Source organism: Microchirus variegatus (assembly GCF_963457635.1).
Source record: "Microchirus variegatus genome assembly, chromosome: 17".
Lineage (NCBI taxonomy): Eukaryota > Metazoa > Chordata > Actinopteri > Pleuronectiformes > Soleidae > Microchirus > Microchirus variegatus.
The window spans coordinates 23,869,488-23,896,055 of NC_139818.1; the positions used below are offsets into that span (position 1 = coordinate 23,869,488).

The window sequence follows — 26,568 nt, forward strand, 5'->3', positions numbered from 1 at the left end:
GTTATTGTTAAGGGTTCTTAATCTAATCTAATCATTAGCCAGCACATTTAGCTAGCAGCGTTCTCCCTTACCTTGGAAAATTTGTGAGATTCCCTACATGACAACCAAAAATGTTTTGCGTAAAACTTTGTACCGTTGTTGATTTGGACTTGAATGCAGGTGAAGTGTGTGTTGGGGGCCATTTTCAACAACAAACAAAACAACAAACAGAATCTGAGTTTGATGTTCATATGCTATAATAAATTAAAAACATTTTAAGCATCATAGTTGTCTTGTATTAATTCTGATTCTTGCATTTTAACTCGACGTGTTTAGTTATTAAATCTGTTAAGTCACATTAATCTGAAGCATCTATACTTTTTTTTTTCAGCCTGACTCCTGTTACCTTCTTTCTCTGTATCCCTTTTTAATCAAATCACATTTCCGACTTTCAAATGCGGATCTGGCAACCCTGGCGCATGCAAGTGTCGCATTCACTTGCATTAGGACGAAAGAAAACTACGATGGGACAATGCTAAAACTAACAAATAAAAACTCCTCCGAAGGTAGTCTGAATCCACAACATTGGCGGAATAATCAAACATTTCAAAGTACAAAATCACACTGTGCTTTCGTGAAAGTACAAACGGTTTAAAGAGATTTTAGCTAAGTTGTAATCTTTGCAGTGTTTAAGAATTTCGACAGCACCTGAAGGCAGCACCACTCAAATCTACATGTTTTGGTTTTCATTAACTATTTGTATAATTAAACACATCAATGTGCATTTTAATTAATCGCGTATTTAATGGGTGACTGTTCGTTTTAAAAAAAATGAAATAAAAATAAAAATAATATGTCGGGACGTTTTGTCCAGAACACTTTTTGTGTTCAAGTGTTCCGCGCATGCGCAGTTGCAGTGGAGCTATAGCGGCAGACAAACCATGGCTGCGGACAGTTCTCTGCTGCAGTCGCTGGTGGAGGAATTTGTCTCTGGACTCCAGGACAACAAAGCTAAAGACGCGGCAACAGGTAAACAAGTGTTTGTTTTTATTTATTTGCCTCTACGTTTCTACAAAGGCTGTCGCTGTAAAACAAATAACCGCTATCGAAGCCGCTGAGCTTCAGCGGATGCGGCATGATGCTTGCGACTAGCTAACTTAGCAACACAACATCCTGTGTGGTGTTTGACCTCATGACACACACAAAACACACGCAAACGCGCAGAAAACACACACGTTTTCACATTAATTTGTTTTCAATTTATCACCACAGCAGCACACACTGAACGTGTCTGTAATTTTTAAAGCCGCTGTCGCGTAACTAGTTTGTATGCTAGCTCTTTTAAAAGTTGTTAGCTGTGTCCGTGAGAGCGTTTACTGTCGCCGAACTCTGGACCTTTGGACTCTGGTGATTCTATAGGTAAATAAGCAGCAGAGGGAAACCCTCCTCTTTGTGTTCTCTTCACCTGCTCAGTGTTCTGTTTTTGTGGCTTTTCAGGTGTCAAAGATGGACAGTTCACCGTTCTGCAGCTGGTGGAAGCACTGGGGTGAGCTGTCAACATCCTCTGAAACACACGCAACCAACAATTATGAGAGAAAAGTGGAACACACTGTCATAATGTGTTGGTTTATTTCTTTGGCTGGCAACTCATGTTCCTTGAAAATGGCAGAGAGGCTTAATGCTCTCCACTCTCAATCCTCAAATCTGCATGTTTTTGGAGGAAAAAGAACCTGCAGAACCTGGAGAAAACCCACACATGCAAACCTGGTTCTTCTTGCTGCAAATGCCAGAGAATACACTCCCTATTTTAGCAAAAAAAATACTGTCTAGTATCTGGGATCATTAAGTAATTTCTTCCTCGTGCCATAAACGTCATCCCCTGAAAATTTCACCCAGATTTGTCCCTTTGCGGGGTTGTTATTCTGCTTAAAAACAAACTGATGTCAAAGAAATAACCTTCTAGGAGGAGTTAAATGGCAAGAACTGCACAACTTGAGCGCCCATACAGTCTGCTATCATTTCTATATCACTACTAAAATAAAAACAAGTCTCTCGTGGGTCAAAACAGACATCCCTATCAAATTTAGGTCTCTATATTTTCAGTTATACGACTGAAAAACAAACAAACATGTCATTTTATCTCATGTAATCTGTCTTTTTCTGGTTTTGGTTCATGATGTAAGGGAATGGAGGCGGTGGGAAGTGTTAATTTAATGAAACTTTTACGTTTCCTTCTTCATGTTTCTGTCTCAGACTGAGTTTGACGAGCTCTCAGCCTCACACTCGAGCCCGAGGAGTCCAGCTGCTGTCTGAGGTTTTGAAAGAGTGCCACGGAAATCTCACCGAGAAAGAAGGTTCGCTTACATCTTTCATTCTTTTACTTTTTGTTCAGTCTCCAGTTGATTAAATAAGAGGTTTCATCATCAGTGAATATGTCCATTATTTTCTCAATGAATGATTCCCCAAACCTCAACTCCAACTTTATTTTTTTTATAAGCTTATTTATTTGATTATTTGTTCATTTATTAAAAATTCAGTTTATACATTATAGGTGTTGTTTACTGAATTTTTGATTTAAATAGTTAAGCGTGTCTATTGTACAGAAGAGGATTAGGGCCATACAGGAAAAAATATTTGAGTTCTGACTTTAAACTCAGAATTCTAACTTTAAACTAAGAATTCTAACTTTATTCTGACTTTCAAACTCAGAATTTCTGACTTTAAACTAAGAATTATGACTTTATTCTGATAATTATGACTTTAAGCTAAGAATTCTCTTTGTTCTCAGAATTTCTGACTTAAAACTCAGAATTCTGACTTTATTTTGATAATTATGACTTTAAACTAAGAATTCCCTTTATTCTCAGAATGATGACTTTAAAACTCAAAAGTCTGACTTTATTCTCAGAATTCTGAGTTTTAAAGTCAGAACTCAAATATTTTTTCCCTGTTTGGCCCTAATCCTCTTCCGTACTACTGCAATACTACATTCACATGGTTAAATAATGTCTTCATGTCTCCGTGTCCGTCTTCCACAGTGGAAGTCCTCATTGTCTTCTATGAGAACCGATTAAAGGACCACTACGTCATCACCCCGTCCGTCTTACAGGGACTCAGAGCACTGGTGAGTTTGTCCTCGTGAGATTTTCATCAACAATTTGTTAAAAAATAAAGAACGCCCTGCGTATCATTCACTCAGTGCTAAATTTTAGCAGCAGCAGCAGAGAGTCACACAGACATTTTTGTTTTTGTGTATTTTTTCCAGACAAAATGCCCGGCCCTGCCTCCCGGCTCAGCTGTGTCCATGCTCCGCTCTTTGTTTCAGGACGTTCACGTACAGGTGAAGATTTAGTCATCGATTTCATTATTTAATCGATTGGTTTTAGTGGGTTTTCTGATTTTTCCGCTTCTTAAATGTGAATATTTTCTGGTTTCTTTGCTCCATTTGACAAAGAAATGATTGAAACTCAACATTTTCAGACATTTTATGGACCAAACAAATACTCACTAATGTGAACATGTCTCTATTCTTGCAGTCTCTGATGCTGGCAGAGAGGTCGTGCGTCTACAGCATGCTCATCAACCTCATGGAGACGAGAGAGGCCGGTGAGAGTCTTGTTGTCGACGTGTGATTCCAGACTCCATTCAAAGCTGAATTAATGAGTCATTATTATTATTATTATTATTTGTGTGTGTTTGTGTGCGGTCGATCCACAGAACTGAAGGGTTTGGGCTCCGACTTTGTGTTTGGCTTCGTTCAGTCCATGGACGGCGAGCGGGATCCTCGCAACCTCCTGCTCGCCTTCCAGATCGCAAACAACATCATCGAGAGAGGCTACAATCTCGGTAACGCCTCCCCCTTCTTTAAAGCGTCTTAAAACCTTTTTGTTTACGTCCGTGCTTTTCAGATTTCGAGCTGATCCTGTTTCTTTTCCTCTCAGGTAAATTCGCAGAGGAGCTGTTCGAGGTGACGTCCTGCTATTTCCCCATCGACTTCACCCCCGTAAGTCCCCTGTTTGCTCAGCTGCTTTGGTCTGAAGGCCGATGACAGAAAATGTGTCATCAGCCACTTCCTGTGAGCCGAGACGAACTCTGTAGGAAACAATAACACATCGATTTTTTAAAAAATCTCCTCGCACGCAATCGTCCCACACATTTGTTGACTCTCTGTTACCTCACCAAAACAAACTGTAGGATACATGTCCTTTTATATGAAGGTTAGCTTCTTGTATTTTGGAGGTCAAAATGCTTCTAGTGTAACGTTTTATGACGTTTTATTCAACTTTTATTGAATCAACTAAATCTATTTTGCAAGACTGGCCAAGAAAAGACGAGATTATGGCTATTTAAACCCAGAAATACAGAATAAAAGATCAAAATATATACCTTAAATGTATGGAATCCAAAAAGTAAAGTAACCTGTCAGTGATTCTGTTACCCCACCAAAACAAACGTCCTTTTATATGAAGGTTAGCTTGTATTTTGGAGATAAAACGTATCAAAAAATGTAACTTTAATTTCAAATTAAAAGACCTTTTATGACGTTTTATTCAACTTTTATTGAACCAGGGTTTTAAAAATCTGTTTTGCAAGACTGTCCTCGCCAAGAAAGGCTGAATAAGTTTTAGACAGGACGAGGTTACGAATATTTAAACCCAGAAATTACAAAATAAAAGACATTATTGTCAAATTTTCAACAATTTCAACGTTAAAAAAAAAACCCATCGAAGTCCAGTTTTTTTCTGCCTCCAAGAGACTTTGAGAGTGTTATGAAACCAAATTCTTCATCATGAACCAGTCACTCGATTAAAATCCAGAGAATACTTACTTTTACTAAAGATACCACATTTATCAAAGTCCATTAATTGCTTCTTCTCGTCTCCGTAGCCTCCTAACGACCCTCACGGCATCACCAAAGAGGAACTGATCGACACTCTGAGGGCCGTCCTCACCGGGACTCCCAGATTTGCAGAGGTAATGGAGCTGTTTCTTTTATTAATATTATTAGGCTGTCGGGACGGCCTTTCCTAACGGTTGTTGTTTATTTCTTCTGCACGGTTTCAGTTTCTGTTGCCGCTCATCATCGAGAAGTTGGACTCGGACGTGCAGAGCGCGAAGCTGGACTCGCTGCTGACTCTGGTGAGATTCAAGAAACATTTCCGCTTCACATTTTCTCCATAGGAACCTTTTTAACCCTATTTGTTAATAGTTTATTGTATTTTAATACATTTATATTCTCAGACTGCCTGTGTGTCACGATATGAGCACAAGGACTTGGCGGAGTTTCTCGGGGGACTGTGGACGTCACTGCGCAGAGAGGTCTGATTTTAAACCACTTTATATAAAGTTTAACTTATTATAGAGGCTCATAAAAATACCGTGTATGACTTTGGTTCATTTATGTTTGTGTATACAGTTTGTAAGTGTGTATTTTGTCAGTTAGAAGCTTTTTGCAGATGAAAAAATGTCTTTTTAACTTCATTCAATCCTCAATAACAGGAGAAATATTTAACTTTTTGGTCATTTAGACTGAATTTAAAACTGGTTTATTGCAATAGCTTGTCTTATTTAGATGATGCATATTATAATGAGGTGAAAAAGCTTTAAAGTGACAAAAAAAAGACGTAGAAGCTGAAATTTGTAGCCTGGATTTGCTCATATTGATCTTTACACTTGTTTTTGTTTATGAATTTGACAGATATCACTCTTCTTTTACAGTTTAGAGTAAAATACTGTGAATATTTTGAAGTGATCGTATCGTGATTTTTGTACGGTGTTTCATTTATTTGCTTTTTTTATGATAATGTGTGGTTTGAAAAAGAGCAGAACTCAAAATACAAAGGATAAGAAGTTAAAAATCCGGTTTCTCTCGCTTTCAAAAGACAAGAGAAACGAGATAAGCTCATGTTCAGAAAAGAAAAATCACGTCTAACCAATCAACCACAACACAAACACAAGCTCGCTCGTGTAATCGCACCTGACGTCTGAAGCTAAAGTTTTAATCTCCTCGCTTGTTTTCGACGGCAGGTGTTTCAGACTTCCAGTGAGAGGGTGGAATCTGCAGGCCTCGCCGCTGTAACCGCGCTCACTTCCTGTCTGTCTCGCGCCGTTCTCAGCTCTGACTCTGAGGACTCGCTCAGCACCTTCCTGGATCTCGTTCTCACAGGTGAAACGCCGAAATATCACACATCTAAATATTTTTTGTAGTAACCTGTGGGGCTTTATGTGGACCAAAAAACAATTAAACCATAGGGAGTGAGGACTTTTTGGGAACTTAATAATTGATCCTCACATTCTGTCACCCCTTAAAAGAGCCTTTTATGGGTTAAGACTTGGTTTTAGGATTAGGATTAGGCATTTAGATGTGATGGTGAGGGTCTAGGGAGTGCATTATGTCTATAAGTGTCCTCACTACTGTGTGTGTGTGTGTGTTTCAGACTGCAAACACCACCTGTGTGAGCCCGACCTGAAGCTCGTGTGGCCCAGTGCCAAACTGCTGCAGGCCGCGTGCAGCGCCTCCACCAGGGCGAGCCACGTCGTCACAGCGGCCGTCATGCCTTCTCTCCTCGAGCAGTACAGCAACAGAACACAGGTACAGTACGTCCACGTGTCTTTTTACTTTATACTTTATACTTTATACTTTTTACAAACCTTGTGGTCAAGTCTTGCATGATAGCAAACTATTGGCTTCACTGTCCCTGGATTTGTACCAGAAACCCCATTTATTCTCTGCTCGTATGAAACTACAGCTACTTCCTGTTGCCCCTACTGTTTTGCGACAGTTGTTGTTGTTGCCACCTGCCGTTTAATAATAGTAGAAACCCTTAACTCAACCCCTAATGTGTATTTATTTAATACGTTAACCACTAAAATGAAATATAATTGTTTAAGTGTATAAGTGTATATTGTTTTGACAGGAAGTAGCTGTAACTTCATACATGTAGAACACAGATCAGGTAGCGGTGTGAAAAGATGTCATAGATGTAGCACCCTCTGCTGGACAACTTGGTGATAGCTTCAGTATTACCTAATTAAATATATTTTTTTAAATATTCATATTTTTAATAGGGGTGGGAATTACGATATATTATCACGATTTTTAAGTTTGGATACGACATTATCGCGATAAATACTATACGAAATCATATTATGTGTATTGTGTTTTGATATTATGTGTATGTGTATTGCCCTTACTATAAACAAGCTAGCATTAGCTTCTACTTGATGATGTTGTCGTAAGAACCGGGAACTTTATAATAAGCTAGATTTACTTATTTTTCCCCGTGTGTTTGCAGTGTTCGCAGAGACGGACGTTACTGGAGGTCGTGTTGAGATTCATCCAGTCGGTAAAAAACAGTTTGTCGTTAGAGAACGGTGAGTGCTGCTATATTTTAGTTTATTTATAGTGTCCTAAAGGAACTAATGGAACCGTTTCTCTATAATATAGTAATGTACTCGTTGTTAAATGTCAAGAAGGAGCTTTAAAGATCTGTGTGTTAATTTATACTGTTCTAAATTCTTCTAACGGGTCTTTTAAAGTAACTTATGTTATGTTTTTTCTTCCTCCTCATTAGACGAGAGCGTGTTAATAGATTTCCGGGCGTCTCTGTGCAGCACCGTGTTCTCGGCTCTGTCGGAGAACAACTCCAGTCTGCAGGTCACGGCCACCTCTCTGCTCACGTCACTGTCTCAGCAAACGGGTGAGAGAACTGTCGATCTCTACAGAATCTGAACTGCTTTAATCTGAGTCAGATTTTTTATTTCACTCATGTTTGTTGTTGTTGTTTTTTTCTCCCTCTGTCTCAGGTTTGCTGCTGGACACTGATGTTGACCTGGCTGTAGATCATCTGATTAGGCTGCTGCTGACGGAGGAGGACGACAAAGTCAGGTCTGTCTCGTCTTTATTTAATAAAAAACACTCTTGTTTTTACTGTAAAACCCGTTCATATTGAAATTACTAATATAAAACAAGAACAACGGATGTAAACATTCACTTTCTCTCTTTTCTTTTGGTTCACTACAGCTAAATATCAGATGGAAAAAACATCGATACACAGTCCTTAATCACTGACACAAATATAGATATTTAAAATGGGAGAAAATATGTTGCTTTAAACTCATTTCACCGCAAGTTTGTGCTAACTGGTCACTTAAATTAAAGAATATGAAAGACAAATGTGCCGTTATTCAATTGTTTTGCACTATGCTAAACCCATAATGTGTATATTTTACTGTGTTATTTTTGTTTGTCTCGTGTTTTATATTTATATTTTCGATATTTTGTTTTACTCTAATGCGACTGTGAAAATAACCAGGCATGGATTACTGTAGCATCACTTTATTGTGGCTAATGTATATCATATTATATCATATATCGTATTATATAGTACATTTCCCCGCGTTTCTGAGCAGAACTTAATTGATTAGGCATAAACTATTTTGATAACTATTAAATATAACAAATTAACATACATTTTCATAAAATTTTCTGATGTCTTTTAATCAAAGAACTAATCATATAATTGGTAAAATAACTGATGAATTCATCTTAAACTTGTGTGTCTTCCTCCAGTCTGGCGGTGGTAGAATGCGCCGGAACTTTAGCAGAACTTCATCCAACAGTTTTTATCACTAAACTGATCCCAAGACTAAAGGCGGAGATGTTTGCTGGTAAGTCAAAGTAATAATAATAATAATAATAATAATAATAATTAATAAAATGTACTTGAAAATACAAAAAAACGTTGCCAAATGACAATAAAAATACCTCCCTTTTTCTCTCCTTTGCTCAGAGCCGATGGACCGAGACAAGAACAGGGAATCGTCTGAGCGGCCTTCCCATCATGCAGTGCGTCAGCGGTGTTTGTCCGCGTTGGCGGCCGTGTCCGTCAAACCCGGCGTCGTCGAGGAGACCACGCCCGTCCTCCTGGACGTCCTCAGTTCAGCGCACACAGGTGATGAGGTTTTTCTTCTTTTTTTCGGTGTAAACTGATCCGTCGTCACATGACAGGAAGTGAACGGTGTGCGCTTTTAGAAATGTCCGATCCAAACTTGCGCCGCGCAAGTAAAGCTATGATTTGTGTCGGTTTGATCTTTAAGCCACGACCTCGGTGCTCGCCTCGCATCATGAATAGTTTATGATTGACGCAGATGGCTTTTTTGTCCCCAGGTAGCGTCATGTTCTCGGCGGACGAGGTGGTGATGACGTGTCGCAGCCTCCAGAGAATAGCAGAGCGGGTCGAGGACACAGAGGAGACGGGACGGTGTTTCCATGAAACCATCGTGCCGCAGCTGCTCTCCCTGGCCCTTCAAGCAGCTCTGCAGGGTAAAACTCATCCGCACGTGATTTGGTCTCTTCTGTAGAGAAATTAGAGTTCTCACGGGTCCTTGAAATCCTTGAAAGTGCTTGAATGTTGTGCAAGAAAGAAGTAAAGTTGATATTTCAGTAGAGTAACTCCCTAGAGTCGTAATTACAAGCTTAGCGTTGTCGACACTGTCCGCTGTCTCTCTCTCGCCGCCGTTGACGTGAGATTCCACGCAGGACAATGAGCGAGTAAAGTTGAGCAAGGGATCTCAAAGACCGACTTTTGACTCGAGCCCTTAAGGAAATTCACTGATGCAAATCAATAAAACCGGACACCATGGGGGGGGACGCGCTCCCATCTCAAGCTGTCGATCCTTGAATTTGAGGGAATTGGCCCTGGAAAGTCCTTGAATCGTCCTTGAATCTGATGTGTGTGATGATGTGGGAACCCCTGATAGTACTCATGTACTCATGTATTAAGTAAAATAATAGCTGTGTAAGCATAAACGTCCTTAGTCATACTGGGTGGATTTTAATGCCGATAATGCCGTGCGTCGCTAGTTTTTAGCTTAATGTTGACGTCATGCTAACACTGGTTCATTATTTGGCAGGTGACGAGTCCTCTGGTCATCGTAGTCCTCTGGTAGAGGAAGTAGTTCTGTCTGCTGTGGCGTCTGTCATCAGTACTTCCTGCTCCAGGCTGCAGCCTCAGTCAGTACCAGCTCTTTGTTCTTCTTCTCTTTCCGTTTTGTTCGTCCGTGACTCATAGTCGCTCTTTCAGAGACGCTTCAAAGCTGAAAAACATGCTAAACACTCTCATCTTCATCACGGCCACAATTTCCTGTCTGCTTCTCACTTTTTCCTTTCTCTTTGTTGTTGAAGCGTTGATGGTTTGGGTTTTTTTTTCACGCGGTTTTCCTGTGTGTTTCCGATCGGCAGGTTAGCGGCGCAGACGGCGAAGAGAACCGTCGCGCTCTTCTTGGACGGCGACGTCTCGTTTTTGCCCGACAACTCCTTCCCGTCGCACATCCAGCTGCTCAAGGTCTGTGTTTCCATGAATTTCTGTCTATATTTCTATATGACTGTAGAAGATGAATCAACATTTGTGTACGTAGCGTACATATCTATAGCGCCCCCTAAGGTGAAAACGGAGGCAAATTGACTTTCACCTAATTTCTCGAAACTTGGTGGGAAGATGATATAGACCAAGACGAACAAAAAAGTCGACCGTAACCATGGCCTCAAGTCAACAGGAAGTCGGATATAATGAATTTTAGCGTCCATTATGACCATTTGCACCCGTTTTGCACGTGTTTTTCCCATGCCGATGTAAAAAAAAACATGGCAATTTGTACTAGACCCATCAAAGATGAAATGTTACCAAAAGGTTTTGCGGATTCAAAACGGCACGGCTACGGCAACCCTCTGCGTTTTGCCGAATTTCGACCATTCGCCACAAAACAGGAAGTGCCCTATGACTTTGGCACACATTGAGTTCCACAGAATTTCACGAAACTTGGTGGGAAGGTGTTATAGACCAAGACGAACAAAAAATTCGACCGTAACCATGGCCTCAACTCAACAGGAAGTCTTCCATTTTGAATTTTTGAACGTATTACCCTACGTAATTGAGGTCCTTGCAATGACTGTATTGCAATATTATTATTATCTGAGATTCTGCATTATTTCTCCTGTCACTGATGCCTGAAAGTTGTGTTAAATTAGACTTGTAATTTCCCCTCAGAAGCAGCAGGGGGAGTCATGGAGGCAGTCTCAGCTTGTTTGTCTGCTCATGGGCTGCGTGTGTTCACTACCTCGCAGTGTAAGCGCATTTTAAATACTTTAAATTCTGGTTGATTCTGATGCGGCAGCTTCATTCTGACGCTGACACAGTAGTCGTGTGTGTGTGTGTGTGTGTTCTGTAGGTGGAGGTTCCTCAGGTGGACGAGCTGCTGTCACAGCTGGAGGAGATGAGCTGCAGCTGCAGCCACGCGCCGTCGTACACCGCGGCGGCAAAGTGTTTCGCCGGGCTGGTCAACAAAAGGTCACAGGGTCAGTAAGGAAACTCTGTTCTGGATTAAATACAAAGCTGTGGTCAGTAATATCATCGACATGATATCATCATGATATGGCATCTTTGATGCATTTTACTGGGTTTAAAGGCTGTTGAATTACTGATATTTAGGCTTTTACTATTTAATAAAATATTGAAAAGAAACGTAACATTACATCATATAAGAAAACCTCACTTTTAAAATGGATTATTTGATGGAATATTTGTGGTACGGCTGAATTTGACCACTTAAATAAGCATTTTCTTTGTTTCTCTCGTAAATATTAGTAATTTAACACAAAAAAATAAAGAAATACAACAGTTATCATATAAAATTATATCACCCAGGCTTATTATTTATATGTTTTGTTGTCTTCAGGTGATTCTCTGGACAGTTTAATTCAGAGAATGATGAAGAGAGTGTGTGCAGAGCTGGACTCTTCGTCTTCACCTGTTCGCACTCAGGCCTTTACCCTCATGATCTGGGTGAGAAGACTCACGAGTACATTATCATAATGATAATAATAATAATAATAAATGACAGACTGTTGATTTCTCTTCAGGTGGCCAAAGCTTTGCTGCTTCGTTACCATCCTCTCTCCACGTCACTGACTGACAAGGTAAATGTTGTCATATCCTTTATTTCTCATACTTTATGTATCCGTCAATGCACTGAATTGACCTAAAATTAATCAAACGGAATCGACTTTTGTCAATAACAAGTTTGATTTTAGTGAATTGCTTCATGGAGAATGACGATTTTAAACACCTGAAGAGTAAATGACTTTCACTGCAAATCATTAACTGTGTCTTTGTGATTTTTTAAATGTGGAAATTAAGTCGGCAAGTAAGTTGATGAGTTACGAAGTAAGTCAGTAATTCATTAAATCAGCAAGTTAGTCGGTGAGTTGTCAAGTGAGCAAATGACTTCGCCTCAAAGTTGGTAAGTTAAAAGGTAACTTGGTAAACCAGTGAGTGAGTCAGTGAATGCTTAGGTAAGTCAGTGAGTCATTAAGTCAGCAAATGTTAAATTAGTCGGTAAGTTTGCAAGTTATCAAATAAGTCAGTGAGTGAGTTAATAAGTAAGTCTACAAGTTAATGAGTAAGTCTACAAGTCAGTAAGTTAATAAGGAAGTCTACGAGTCAGTAAGTTAATAAGTCTACAAGTCAGTAAGTTAATAAGTAAGTCTACGAGTCAGTATGTTAATAAGTAAGTCTAAGAGTCAGTAAGTTGGTAAGTTACTAAGTCAGTAGGTTAATAAGTCTACATGTCAGTGAGTTATTAAGTAAGTTTAAGTCAGTAAGTTGATATGCGAGTTAGTAAGTTGGTAAGTTACTAAGTCAGTAGGTTAATAAGTCTACATGTCAATGAGTTATTAAGTAAGTTTAAGTCAGTAAGTTAATATGCGAGTTAGTAAGTTGGTAAGTTACTAAGTCAGTCAGTAAGTAAGTCAGCACATCATAAGTAAGTTGATGACTTTTGAAGTAAGTTAGTGAGTCAGAAAGTCAATCAGTCAGTTAAGTACACCAGTCGGTCAGTAAGTATTTAAGTCAGTAAGTTAATAACTATGTAGTATGCAAGTGAGTAAGTCAGTTGGTCCGTCTTCTTTAATCTCCTGTTTCCTCTGTTTCCTGTGCAGCTCTTCACTCTGCTGGATAACTCTGATCTCGGTGCCATGGCAGCAGACGGCTTCTCGCTCCTGATGAGTGACTCTGCAGATATCCTGAGCCGCGGTTGCCACGCCGACGTCCGCATCATGTACCGCCAGCGCTTCTTCAGCGAGAACTCGCCCAAGTTGGTTCAAGGCTTCAACGCAGCGCAGCCGGAGAAGAAGTCCAACTACCTGAAGGCTCTGTCCAACATCGTCAACAAACTGCCCAAGCAGGTTCAAGTCACTGAGCTGCCGTCTGTGAGTCAAACACTAACTCTGCAGCTCTTTGTGACGGTTTGATTAGTAATGTGCTGTTTGTCGTCTTCTACGTCCAATATGTAAATAAGTAAGTCTACCATTCAGTAAGTTAATAAGTAAGTCTACGATTCAGTAAGTTAATAAGTAAGTCTACAAATCAGGAAATTAATAAGTAAGTCTATAAGTCAGTATGTAAATAAGTAAGTCAACAAGTCAGTAAGTTAATAAGTCTCCAAGTCAGTAAGTTAATAAGTAAGTCTCCAAGTCAGTAAGTAAGTCTACATGTCAGTGAGTTAATAAGTAAGTTTACGAGTCAGTAAGTTAATAATTAAGTCTGAGTCAGTAAGTTAATAAGTAAGTTTGAGTCAGTAAGTTAATAAGTAAGTCTACGATTCAGTAAGTTAATAAGTAAGTCTACAAATCAGGAAATTAATAAGTAAGTCTATAAGTCTGTATGTAAATAAGTAAGTCTCCAAGTCAGTAAGTCTACATAAGTGAGTCAGTGAGTTAATAAGTAAGTTTACGAGTCAGTAAGTTAATAATTAAGTCTATGAGTCAGTAAGTTAATAAGTAAGTCAAAAAGTTAATAAGTAAGTTTATGAGTCAGTAAGTTAATAAGTAAGTTTACAAGTCAGTAAGTTAATAAGTAAGTCTATGAGTCAGTAAATTAATAAGAAAGTTTACGAGTCAGTAAGTTAATAATTAAGTCTATGAGTCAGTAAGTTAATAAGTAAGTCAACAAGTTAATAAGTAAGTTTACGAGTCAATAAGTTAATAAATAAGTCTACGATTCAGTAAGTTAATAATTAATTCTATGAGTCAGTAAGTTAATAAGTAAGTCAACAAGTTAATAAGTAAGTTTACGAGTCAGTAAGTTAATAAGTAAGTTTACGAGTCAGTAAGTTAATAAGTAAGTCTACAAATCAGGAAATTAATAAGTAAGTCTATGTAAATAAGTAAGTCAACAAGTCAGTATGTTAATAAGTAAGTCTCCAAGTCATTGAGTTAATAAGTAAGTCTCCAAGTCAGTAAGTAAGTCTACATGTCAGTGAGTTAATAAGTAAGTCTACATGTCAGTGAGTTAATAAGTAAGTCTCCAAGTCATTAAGTTAATAAGTAAGTCTCAAAGTCAGTGAGTTAATAAGTAAGTCTACATGTCAGTGAGTTAATATGTGAGTCAGTAAATTGGTAAGTTACTAATTCAGTAAGTAAGTCATCAAATCACGGTGCATTTTGAAAGCAGCTGGTTGTTTAATGGTTAATAACTTGTGTCTTTCCAGCTTCTGTCTCTGCTCCTTGAGGGTCTGTCTTGTCCAGATCAGGGCGTCCAACTGTCCACACTGTCCTGTCTGGAGCCCGTCCTCGTGGACCCTCCGCCCGCTCTCATCCAGCAGCTGGAGGCTTTGGTCAACAGGCTGCTGAGCCTCATCTGTAGTCCTGTCATGGTTGGTGACACGTACAGATTATGAGATTATTCAGGCTGTTGGTGATAGATTATCCAGACTTGTAACCAAATGAACCACCTTTGTTTGCTGCAGAGCGTCCGGATCGCTTCACTGCGTTGCCTTCACGCTCTCTCGCACTTCCCCACACACGAGGTGAAATAATCCACGTTATAGATGCAGATCATTTCCTCTGGATAATAGTCATTTTTATTGAGGGATTATAATTATTTTTCCCCCCTCACCTTCTCAGATTCTGCCGTTCCGGTCCAGGGTGCTGAAGGCTCTGGGTCGACCTCTGGACGACAACAAGAGGCTGGTGAGGGGCGAGGCTGTGCAGGCGCGAGGAGAGTGGTGAGAATCAACATTTTTTTTTAGATTTTTTCTCAGAATTATGACTTTAATCTCAGAATTCCGACTTTCTCAGTTTATTCTCAGAATTATGACTATAATCTCAGAATTATGATTTTAATCTCAGAATTCTGACTTTCTGACTTCAATCTTAGAATTCTGACTTTCTGACTTTAATCTCAGAATTATGATTTTACTCTCATAATTCTGACTTTTTTCTCAGAATTATGACTTTAATCTCAGAATTCCAACTTTCTGACTTCAATATCAGATTTCCAACTTTTTTCTCAGAATTATGACTTTAATTCCAGAATTATGACTTTAATTCCAGAATTATGACTTTAATTCCAGAATTATGACTTTAATCTCAGAATTCCGACTTTCTCAGTTTATTCTCAGAATTATGACTATAATCTCAGAATTATGATTTTAATCTCAGAATTCCGATTTTTTTAACTTTAATCTCAGAATTATGACTCTAATCTCAGATTTCCATATTTTCTCAGAAATCCGACTTTCTGACTTTAATCTCAGAATTATGAATTTAATCTCAGAATTCAGACTTTTTGACTTTAATCTCAGAATTATGACTTTAATCTCACAATTCCGACGTTTGACTTCAGAAGTCATGTTTTTTTTACTTTCTTTCAAAAAAAAATGTACATGTGGCCCTAATACTCCTGTCTCTGTCTTATTTTCTGTGTAGGTTCCTTGTGGGAAGTCCTGGAGGAAGGTGATTTTTTCTTTAGAACCCGACCTCTGCCCTTTGACCCCTGACCTCTCCTCTCTCCTCGACCTCCAGGACCAACATGTCTCCCTCATCAGTGTAAACCCAATCTGCCAATTTAGTTTTTAACCTTTTTACCGACGTTACTTCCTGTAGTGACTTCACCGTTTTCATGAACGCACAAAGAAAAGAAAATGGAGCAAAAAAAAAAGTCTTAAAGGTACAACGATGAAAATGAAGATTAATGTTTACTTTCTCTCTTCGTGAGTTTGTGCCAAGAACCAGAGTGTGATATTAAGGAGCGTGTGTTGGTAGAAATACAATATACTGCCATACGTATGAATGTATTATCACTTTAAAATAAAAAATACTTTTGTTTTTGTATCCTAATATCCCCTTTTTATGGACTACAAGCAAAGGCCTTGCTTTACAGAAGCCGCCATCTTGTGCCACCCGCGTTTCTACGGCAACCCAAATGGACAAACCAGCCAGGGCTAAGGTAAATTCAAGTGTTAGTGTCAGGGTGAGGAGTTTTCTTCAGCTAGTGACAAACTAACCTTTTAAAACAAGGAAGAACGACATTGTTTTTGGTGTGTGAAGGCCACCGTAGTTTCCTGATTAGCCAACTAAATTATATATATATATATATATATATATATATATATATATATAAATGTATCTTCATTTTATTTTTGAAAGCGAAAAACCTCAGATTTAGTGACATTCGTTCATCTCTGAATTCATGTGAAGCCACTTTGAATGTGAAGTTTATGAAGAGAGAAAGTAAACGATACATGCATCGTCCACTTTTTTGTGTTTTAATTCAAATTTATGACCATTTTGTGCGTTCAGACTGAATCCAACGAGCACCGTGTATTGACTCAATATCCAAAGCAGGTATTGATGCTGTTGATCTCAGCTTCTGTCGAGTCTGTGAGGTCAACTTATGCCAAGGAAATGAGACAATAATAATATTATTATTATTGTAACATAAATGTCTAACTTAAGATGTCATTAAAGTGTTTTCTTTATAATCACACCAACGACTTGTGGTGTTGTACCAAAAACGACACAAAAAGATCACACAATTCTTTGTTTAATTAAGAAAGAATGACTTTAATCTCAGAATTCCTACCTTTTTTTTCCTCAGAATTCCGACTTTAATCTCAGTTATGACTCCTCAGAATTCCGATTTTGTGCCTTTAATCTCAGAATTATGATTTATCTCAAAATTTCAACTTTGTTTTTAATTCCGACTTTAATCTCAGAATTCCCGGCTCTTTTCTCAGAATGATGACTTTCTTAGAATTCCAACTTTCTGACTTTAATCTCAGAATTTCAACTTTCCAGCTCATTCTCACAATTATAACTAATCTCAAAATTATGACTTTGATCTCAGAATTTCAACTTTCTGATCTTAATCTCAAAATTCACACTTTTTTTCTCAGATTTGACTTTAATCTGAGAATTCCCAATTTTTTTTCTTCCTCAGAATTATGACTTTCTTAGAATTTCAACTTTCTGACTTAAATCTTAGATTCCTGACTAATCTCAGAATTTATATTTTTTTCTCAGAATTATGATTTTAATCTCAAAATTTCAATTTCTGATCTTAATCTCAGAATTCCGACTTTAATCTCAAAATTATGACTTTAATCTCAGAATTCCAATTTTCTGACTTAAGTTTTAGAATTATCATGAGAAATGAGACAATATTAATATACATGTCTAACTTAAGGTGTCATTTAAGTGTTTTCTTCTTTTTTCCTAAAAACCAAACGAGTAGAAAATGAAATATCACACAATTCTTAGTTTAATTACAAAAGGAGAGAATGAATCAAACGGGAGCACAGCTCCAGTCACGTCACAGCATCACGTCCCGTTTCTATGGCAACTGCAGGTCAGACACGTCTATGAATAGAAGGTGAAAATGGACCAGAAAGAAAAATATTCACAGTGCATTTTTATCCCTTAAACGTGTCTCGGGTGTCGAGAAGACGCTCAAACCCATCCCTCCCCAAAAAAAACAAGGCACACAACAACAGTTCCTGTTTAGTGTTTCAAAGATTCAAGTCCGACATTTTAGAGTTTTAAAGTTTTTTCACTCTTTGGCACCAGAACATCAGCTTTACACTACAAAAAAAAAAACATGATATGACGACATATTACACGTGTAAACATGCAGCGGTAGTAAGAAATATCTCGTTACGCGGCAAAAATGATGTCGGAGCGGTTATTTTTAGTTGTAAAAAAAGTTACAGGGTTGTGTTACAGTGATACAGCTCGTGTTTTTTAAAGCGTGCTAAAGTCTATGATACATTAAAATGATGTTAACCTGCTTTTGTAAGGTTGTAAAGTTGTCCCTCTCTCTGCTACACCAAAGTCCATAGAGAAAATGGTCATTTTTTAGCTCGCAGGGAAACATTCGTTCGGTCAGTTTGTGCCACGTAGGTTCATCCAAATGTGGGATTTAAATCACTAAAGTCACAAAATAAGACATTTAAACTGACCGAGTGAGGCAGCGGTGTTGTTAAATTGCTGATTTTCTCTATGGGGTTTGGTGCAGGGAGTGAGCAGCTAAAAAAAACAAAAAACAAAACACAAACGTTCAGTTTCCAGACAGAAAAGACAACATGTTATGATGATATCATTGACGTAGGCACGCCGCGTAGGCTCAGAGGGGCCAGCAGGGGGCGCACCACTTTATACAACCACCTGAACTAATCCTGTACATGACACTGTGTCCTTGGATTTGTCCTCAGCTCAAAGTTAATGAAGATATTTGTTTGGATTTTACAGAGTTGTTCATCACAGGTTCGAACTGACCAGCAGCATCTTTTAAAAAAAATAATAATAATAATGTCAGGTCTGCGGGTCTGCAGTTACACTGATGAACAATGAGAGGGCGATCACGAGTTAATGAACACGTTCACACAGCGAAGCATCTTTTCTCCTTTGTTAAATGATTGCAGTGGGATGAAGGGTAGATGTTTATATCATGTCATCAAAATGGCCGAAGGTCACATGGTCACATGGTCAGATGGTCATGGGGTCTCTCCTGGTGAAGACGCAGTCCCACACGATGCCGTCTCCGCTGGGAGGATGAGCCGAGGGAAACAGAACCCGTGTGATCCAGTGACTGAGGGAGAGGAAATAAACAAGGGACACGTTTGGTGAGTTTTTAAACTCTTAAACACTTTAGTCAACGTACAGATCGTGGCGGCGGTGGATTAACAACCGCTGTGTGCTGGGGTAATGATTTTCTCTACGGACTTTGGTACAGGAGAGTGAGCAGCGGAACAAAGTAGAAGCTGATTTTTGGCATTTAACCAGTGTTTTCCCAAAGTGTGTCCCCATATAATACGATATTTATGATTGATTAGGAACGCCGAGTCGGTGATTCCTAACTTGGTTTCCTCGGAAAGTCACGCCGTCGGATTCTAAGACGGCGTAAACGATCGTAAATACGCTCCTTTACATCACTTCTCTCGTCTTCCGAAAGTGAATGCCGAAAAAATGAGTCAGCGTTACCAACTACACTGCTCCTGCGGTCTTTCTTTATATGGGAATCGTGACTCAGCATTCCAACTACTGGAGTTAGCGACAAAAAAAAAAAGGTAACAATGAACAGAACGTTAGCGTTGGAAGTGTTCAGCGTTCCCAACTGCATTTTTCTCAGGAAATGCGTGAAAATCTTAAATTGGGAATACAGTTTATGTTGCGTTCCATTTGTAGACGGAACTCGGAATTTTACGAGGTTACCGTCTGTTATTGCTAACGTTTTGCTATAAAAACATAACATTAGTCTTTTTGCTACGTAATAACGTTAGCAAAACATTAGTCAGAAAACTAATTTTTTTTGTTTTTTCCGACTTTACTCTGGAACGTGGTGAACTCGGAGGTGACGTCACTCCCGGCTCAGACTTCGGCGTTCCGATGTAAATGGAAACGTGGCGTTATTTGCCACAAGTTTAGTTGGGAATCATGACTCAGCATTCAGACTCCTGGAGTTAGCGTCCAATAAATGTTGCATTTTTCTCAGGAAATGTGTGAAAATGTTAAGTTGGGAATGGCTGAGCTCAAGATACAGTTTATGCTGCGTTCTATTTGTAGTCGGAACTCGGAATTACGTTAAATACCGTCTGTTATTGCTAACGATGGCTAACCCGAGGATACGTTTCGCATCCGTTGTTGATTTTTTTTACGACGACTTCGCTCTGGAACGCGGTGAACTCGGAGGTGACGCCGCTCCCGGCTCAGACTTCTGCGTTACATTGGAAACGCGCCGTTATTTCCCACGAACTCACCTCCTTTTCTCGACACCGAGCAGCAACTTCCAGTTCATAATTTTGCCGTGATGAAACGGGTTCCTGAAAACCTGCGTTTAAAAAAAACAACAACAGATAAAAGTTGAATTTTCCTCCAAAAAACGCTTCAGTTTCGTGACGACGTATCCGTGTTTGTGCAGACGCACTTTGCCCTGTTCTCTGAGTCGCTGGGTCTCTTTGTTGTTGATGTGGCGCTCCACGCTGGTCTCTCCTCTGAAGATGAGAATGGCGTGCCACAGCGTCAGGCCTCCCAGAGCCACCGCCACCGAGCTGCAGTGAGGCGGCACCGACAATCGCTTTGTCATCTTCATTTTTTACTTTTAGATTACAGTTAGAGAAGTGGCCAAGTGTCGCTCACCTGGTCAGGACCCAGAGGAAGATGACGCTCTTGTGAGCCGTGGTTTCTCTGAAGGTGAACGCGGGAGGCGGAGTCTGATAATAACTCTGAGGGGGAGAAGAACGAAGATGGATTAAAAACGTCTGCTGTGAAACCTCGAGATCTGCGTCGGGTTAGGGTTAAAGCCCTAAGGGTTAGCCTCGCCCTATGGGTTAGGGTTAGCCTCGCCCTCAGGATTAGCCTGCCCCTGAGGGTTAGGGTTAGCCTCGCTCCCTGAGGGTTAGGGTTAGCCTCGCTCCCTGAGGGTTAGGGTTAGCCTCGCTCCCTGAGGGTTAGGGTTAGCCTCGCCCTAAGGGTTAGGGTAAGCCTGCCCCTGAGGGTTAGGGTTACCCTCGCCCTAAGGGTTAGGGTTAGCCTCGCCCTCAGGATTAGGGTTAGCCTGCCCCTGAGGGCTAGGGTTAGCCTCGCTCCCTAAGGGTTAGGGTTAGCCTCGCTCCCTGAGGGTTAGGGTTAGCCTGCCCCTGAGGGTTAGGGTTAGCCTCGCTCCCTGAGGGTTAGGGTTAGCCTCGCTCCCTGAGGGTTAGGGTTAGCCTCGCTCCCTGAGGGTTAGGGTTAGCCTCGCTCCCTAAGGGTTAGGGTTAGCCTTGCTCCCTAAGGGTTAGGGTTACCCTCGCCCTCAGGATTAGGGTTAGCCTGCCCCTGAGGGTTAGGGTTAGCCTCGCCTTAAGGGTTAGGGTTAGCCTCGCCCTAACCCTTTAGACACGCCCACTTAATCAGAATTAAGTGGGCGTGTCTTCCTCAGTGGCTGCAACTGGACCGACTTGCACTACCCAACATACACTGGAAATACGATTTGTTCTACGCATTGAAAAAGAACCCCCTAGCGTGTATTTATTTATTTATAAGAATTACGACTAAAATCTCCAAAAATGCTAATGCGAATCGGTTGTGACATATCGTCTATTTACGCTCTAAACATGAAAATAACTGACAAACACAGTATTTATGTCGTATTCTACTGAAGAAGACCTGAAACTGACGACTAAGATGATTAAGAAAGTCAATTTCCCGTAGGATCTATGGCGCCCCCTTGTGGCGAGCTATAGTTTATAGTTATAGTTTTATGTCACTATTTTTCCCTCGCTTGTTGTTGTCGTTTGACGACCATCTGGCGAACACGCGCTCTCGATTCCGCCGCTGGCAAACGCGAGATTAGAAAGTCGAGATCACTTTCGCGTCTCCCGTTTCTCTTCTCATGTGAAATCAAACTCTGCTTTCTTTTCTTTTCTTTTTCTTATCTTATCATCGCCCCGACAACGGCTTCACCTCGGACGAACCCCGATGGAAACTCAAACTGGAACACACACACACACGCTCACCTCCACGGCGTTGTACGCCTCCAGGAACAGGTGGCGGCTGCTGACGCTGCAGTAGACGCAGCCGAGCATCATGTAGAGGCAGAAGGAGAAGAAGTAGCGGTGGTTGAAATGGCCGACGCAGTTGTTGAGCCAGGCTGCGAGGAGTCGCGTTGAGGTCAAACGTCAGGTACAAAGTCGGGGGGAAAATCACAAAAAAAAAAAAAAAACGGGTCTTAAAAGGATACGACAGTGATGGTCCATCTTCAGAACGCACCTGTGAGGCGACGGAAGCAGATTTTCAGCAAAATACAAAAACTAAAACCATTCTTATTATTATTATTATTATTATTCTTATTATTGATTGACTCTTACGTGTCGCAGATGCTGCAGTGGTGAGTTCTGGCAGGTTTGGGCGCGATGCACTTCTTACAGACGGACACAGAGGGGATGTGAACTTTGTCCTGAAGCAAAGAGAAACACAAGAGGATGAGGACGTTCTGTAATTTAACACGCTATTTAATGACTTCTGGAATTTTTGGGAGTGGAGCTTTGAGTAGAGGACTGATGGGAGGAGCTGGGATGGTTGAACCTTTTTTTTTTTAAAAGGTGTAGCCTGTAGCTAGTAATTTTTTCCTTATCTCGTGTTTTTGACGCGCTGTTGATACCCATGATTTCCCTGTAACGGCGGCACATTGCGATTCTGACCATAAACTGTCGAGTCTTTACTGACGCTAGCTTTAATGGAGACTTTAAGGCCTAGGAGTCGCAGGGGTTAGCTCACGACATATATTACGATACAGCGATATATCAAGTTAAAAGTGCAGGATTTATTCACAACATAGAGAACAAAGTGGATAAAGTCTGTGTTGAGCGTCAATGGATGCATCTCGTAGCGTAGCTTTCCCTCTTCTTCTTCTTCGCCCAGTTAACGTAAAGTTACTCAATTTTCCCCTCGTTCATTAGAGCAGCGCCACCGTGAGGACCGGCAGAGACTGTTACTGAGACTAATAGTGCTGGGCGTGTTAGCGGCGATAACGCCACAACGTTAACTACTGACCGGAAAAAGACGCGCATGACGTCATGTTTACGTGCCGCGGCACCGGAGTCCGGGCACAGTTAACCCGTTAGCTCCGTTAGCTCCTTTAGCTGCGTTAGCGCGCCTACAGCTGAACTGGAAACGGTCTGTTTATTAAACGAAAAGAGCAGCGCTGACAAATAACCAGCGTACCTGTGTACTGCGTATATGTGCCTCTGTTTTTAAAGTTTAGCGTTACTTTAGAGACTAATTTTAACAGTCGGGAGTCACGTAAACACGACGTCACGCAGGTCTTTTTCCAGTCAGTCGCCATGGAAACGCGCCATGCCACTAACGTAATTTATTAACGAACATATCGATATTTGAGACCGTGATATCGCGTAGTACGTTCTCGCTCTCGATTCCACCTCTGTCGAGCATTTTTGTACGTTAGTTTTCACATCTTGGTCGTGAAAAAGGAGGTGAAAGTGAGGGTTCGTCACCTTGGGCGGCTTCCCGGGAGAGGTGGTGGTGGCCTTGTAGTAATGGAAGACGATCATGACGAGGAGCCAGTGGCCGCAGCAGAGGTGCCAGGCGACCCAGTGCGCCGGGTACGTGCTGAAGATGGTGGGCAGGACGAACAGGTAGACCACCGCCACCACGGAGGTCGTGAGGAGGACGACCAGACACACAAACACCTGAGAGAGAGAGTGAGAGTGAGAGGGTGAGGAGAGAGAAGATAAGTAGAAGTTAAAAGTAAGAAGAGAGCTCACCACTCCGAACCAGCGCGTCACGTTGTCCACGATCCAGTAGATGGGTTCAAAGACGCAGTCCAGCAGCGTGTCCGAGTTGGTGAGGCTGTTGTAGAACAGAGACTTGAGCAGCAGCTTGCCGTAACTCCACTGCTCCGACAACCTGCCGCCGATCCACGATTTCTTGCACAATCCTCCTCCTCCTCTCTGCAGGCGGCAGAGCCGACAGCAGCGCAGAGCGAGTCTCATGGCCCGGTGTAGCTGCCACTTCCAGCTGCTGCCCAAACGCATGCCACGACTACCACCACCGCCGCCGCCGCCGCTGCTGCTCCTTCTTCTTCCTCCTCCTCCTCTCCTGCTCGCTAGACCTTCCGAACAAACACAAACACACAGGAACACACTCCAACAGTTACAAACGCAGGCCGCGACAAACAGCAGCTCTTCATAGTGGAGCCGTAAGATCACAGAGGTTTCCATCGTCAAAAAAAAGATCCCGACACAACTCGACGCCCGTCCTCTACGAGAGAGGAACCTCCACTTGTCACCTGTCCGTCAAAGAGCAGAACACGAGGACGGGGGGGGGGGGTGGGGGCATCCCATAATGAGCTGCGCCGCCTGTCAGAGCCCTGACAAATACACATCTTGTGTTAATAATTCACGGCACACTCAAGATGTAACCCTGTAAGAAGAACGGAGGGGGAACGCGAAAAGGTGGAAGGAAATTGAGTGGAAACCTGATCCCGAGGATCATCATTTCATGAAAGTGAGGATTGGTTACACAGATGAGGCTTGTTCAGGCTTGTTCAGGCTCTCAGAAATAAAACAACAACAGACATGAATAATGCTAATGAGGTCAAAGACGATCTGTCAGCTGCTGGTTGACGTCTCATGTTCAATCTGCTCTACGCTCTGTTTATCTAGAGTTTTCAGGGTCGATATCAATACAGATGATTAGCGGTTAGACACAGGCCGATAAACGATATTTACAGTGACTTTAAATCCCTTTATTGTTTATCAAGAGTCTACGAAAGAGGATTAGGGCCACTTTAAAGACAGAATTCTGGGAATAAAGTCAGAATAAACTCGCAATTCTGAGAATAAACTCATAATTCTAAGAATAAACTCATAATTCTGAGAATAAACTCATAATTCTGAGTTTAAAGTCATAATCCTGAGAATAAAGTTATGATTCTGAGAATAAAGTTATAATTAAAGTAATAATTCTGAGTTTAAAGTCATAATTATGAAAGTTATAATTAAAGTCATAATTCTGAGTTTAAAGTCATAATTATGAGATTAAAGTAAATTCTGAGATTGGGCATAATTCTGAGAAATGTTTTAAATCAGAATTCTGGAAATAAAGTCATAATTCTGAGAATTAAGTCAGATTTATGAGCTTTAAAGTCAGAATTATGAGGAAAAAGTCATAATTCTGAGATTAATGTAAATTCTGAGAATAAAGCCAGAATAAACTCAGAATGCTGAGAATAGTCAGAATTATGATCTTATTCTGAGAATAAACTCAGAAAGTCAGAATTATGAGAAAGTCATAATTCCGGGATTAAAGAAAATTCTGAGCTTGGTCATAATACTGAGAAATGTTTGTGCGAGAACAATTGTCACATCTTTTTCTTCTCTCTTTCCCTCTCTTGTAACGCACACGGACGTTTAGTGACAGATTCTCATTCACAGCAGAATCGGACTGTGATGATGTTGTTGTCGGCTGAAACGGAGGCTTGAGACGAAGTAGACAAAGTGTTCCACAGGAGGCAGAAGAGACACAGCAGTCGCTGGAATAACAATCTCTGTCTGGGACAAACAACAAACTGTTGGCTTAAATCTAATCTGAGAAGAAAGGACGACGTCTGTCCTCGTCTGTGTCTCACTGTGATGACCTTTAACCTGGACATCTGTCAGTCTTCACTTTCTTCACCTCTGTACCTTCTACTACTACTATGTTACTGGTGTTTTACAACCCTGTGCACACCTGAATTATTTAATAATAACATCTAATTATTATTATTAGATGATGATACACTGAAAGAAAAGTAACAACCATGATCATCATTTCAGCCATTTTCAAATACAGGCAACATTACTGTGATTTCTGCTGTATTTATAGATGAAAATAATCTAAATAATAAAACAAACTGGACACGTGACCATGATAGAATTCAAGAATATTAAAACTATATCGTGCATATTTACAACCAGGCACATTTTAACAAGCTCTAAAACCTCATATTTAGGATTACACTATGACAATTGTAAGCATCGACAGCCAAACACAGAATATAAACATACTATTATACGCATACATGTACTTGAATTATGTATTAGAAAGTATAATATTGAAGTATTTAATCCCTCTTTGCTCCAACATATCATGCTTTACGTTAGCTAGCTAACAGCCGACTGCATCTAGCCCCCCTTTAGCCCACCCGTGTCAACGCTCCGTTTATATATATTTATATTTACAGCACAACGAGGCGAACCAAAGTGGACCAGTGTGAAGCATAGTTAGTTAGTGCTTTTACCTGGATCGGTGAAATGGACAACCGAGCCAACTACGGCACGGCGGTCAGGTCATGATCGGGCTAGACTGTTAGCTAAGGTCTGCACTGACTGCAGCAAACACAGAGGCTCGCTTCGCGTTAGATTGTCTATTGTACAGACGTATCACTCATCCTTAGAAACACCATCCTTTCCGGTGTGCAAACGTGGGCTGAGAACAATTGTACGGTTATTTTTGAATAATTTGAGTCAAAATATCGCTAAAGACTGATGAAGGAAGTTTGGTTTATTTTTAACTTCTCAGTTTGACCACAGAAAGTTTTCAATTTCCAAAAATTCCAAAAAATACTGCCCACGTAATACATCTACTTTTTGCTACATCTGTGATATTGGTTGCCCTCAGTACGCGCAGTGCATCTTGGGAAGACCAGTTTTATTTCACGTGACGTTTTGTAGAAAATGTCCTTAAAACAACAATGTCGCTGCTAAAAATCATAA

At 40.5% G+C, this 26,568-nt stretch overlaps 2 protein-coding genes across 4 annotated transcripts; one reads left to right on the plus strand and one right to left on the minus strand.

Annotated features, from left to right (window-relative positions):
* Positions 1 to 917: 917 nt before the first annotated feature.
* mms19 (MMS19 homolog, cytosolic iron-sulfur assembly component) lies at positions 918 to 16,680 on the plus strand. 2 transcript variants are annotated; one of them, XM_083904165.1, is made up of 30 exons: positions 918 to 1,008; positions 1,477 to 1,525; positions 2,233 to 2,333; positions 3,018 to 3,103; positions 3,245 to 3,319; positions 3,516 to 3,585; positions 3,697 to 3,825; positions 3,921 to 3,982; positions 4,867 to 4,953; positions 5,044 to 5,118; positions 5,221 to 5,298; positions 6,007 to 6,145; positions 6,417 to 6,571; positions 7,275 to 7,353; positions 7,554 to 7,679; positions 7,786 to 7,867; positions 8,552 to 8,649; positions 8,772 to 8,933; positions 9,149 to 9,304; positions 9,895 to 9,994; positions 10,223 to 10,325; positions 11,028 to 11,105; positions 11,209 to 11,335; positions 11,716 to 11,822; positions 11,900 to 11,956; positions 12,977 to 13,246; positions 14,527 to 14,691; positions 14,785 to 14,844; positions 14,942 to 15,042; positions 15,746 to 16,680. In XM_083904165.1, exons 1-30 carry the CDS (start codon positions 921 to 923, stop codon positions 15,774 to 15,776), a joined length of 3,096 nt encoding a protein of 1,031 aa, XP_083760291.1. In that variant the 5' UTR covers positions 918 to 920; the 3' UTR covers positions 15,777 to 16,680. The 2 variants fall into 2 exon arrangements, with proteins under 2 accessions (XP_083760291.1, XP_083760292.1); XM_083904166.1 differs by having other exon boundaries at positions 12,977 to 13,222.
* Positions 16,681 to 17,653: 973 nt separating this feature from the next.
* zdhhc16b (zDHHC palmitoyltransferase 16b) lies at positions 17,654 to 26,200 on the minus strand (the record flags this gene model as incomplete). 2 transcript variants are annotated; one of them, XM_083904082.1, is made up of 10 exons in its annotated part: positions 17,654 to 18,905; positions 20,074 to 20,144; positions 20,241 to 20,364; positions 20,453 to 20,538; positions 21,811 to 21,944; positions 22,035 to 22,063; positions 22,162 to 22,250; positions 23,308 to 23,502; positions 23,578 to 23,924; positions 26,094 to 26,200. In XM_083904082.1, the coding sequence occupies 9 exons, from the start codon at positions 23,845 to 23,847 to the stop codon at positions 18,803 to 18,805; spliced, it is 1,101 nt and encodes a 366-aa protein (XP_083760208.1). In that variant the 3' UTR covers positions 17,654 to 18,802. The 2 variants fall into 2 exon arrangements, with proteins under 2 accessions (XP_083760208.1, XP_083760207.1); XM_083904081.1 differs by lacking the exon at positions 26,094 to 26,200 and having other exon boundaries at positions 23,578 to 24,033.
* Between the last annotated feature and the right edge of the window lie 368 nt (positions 26,201 to 26,568).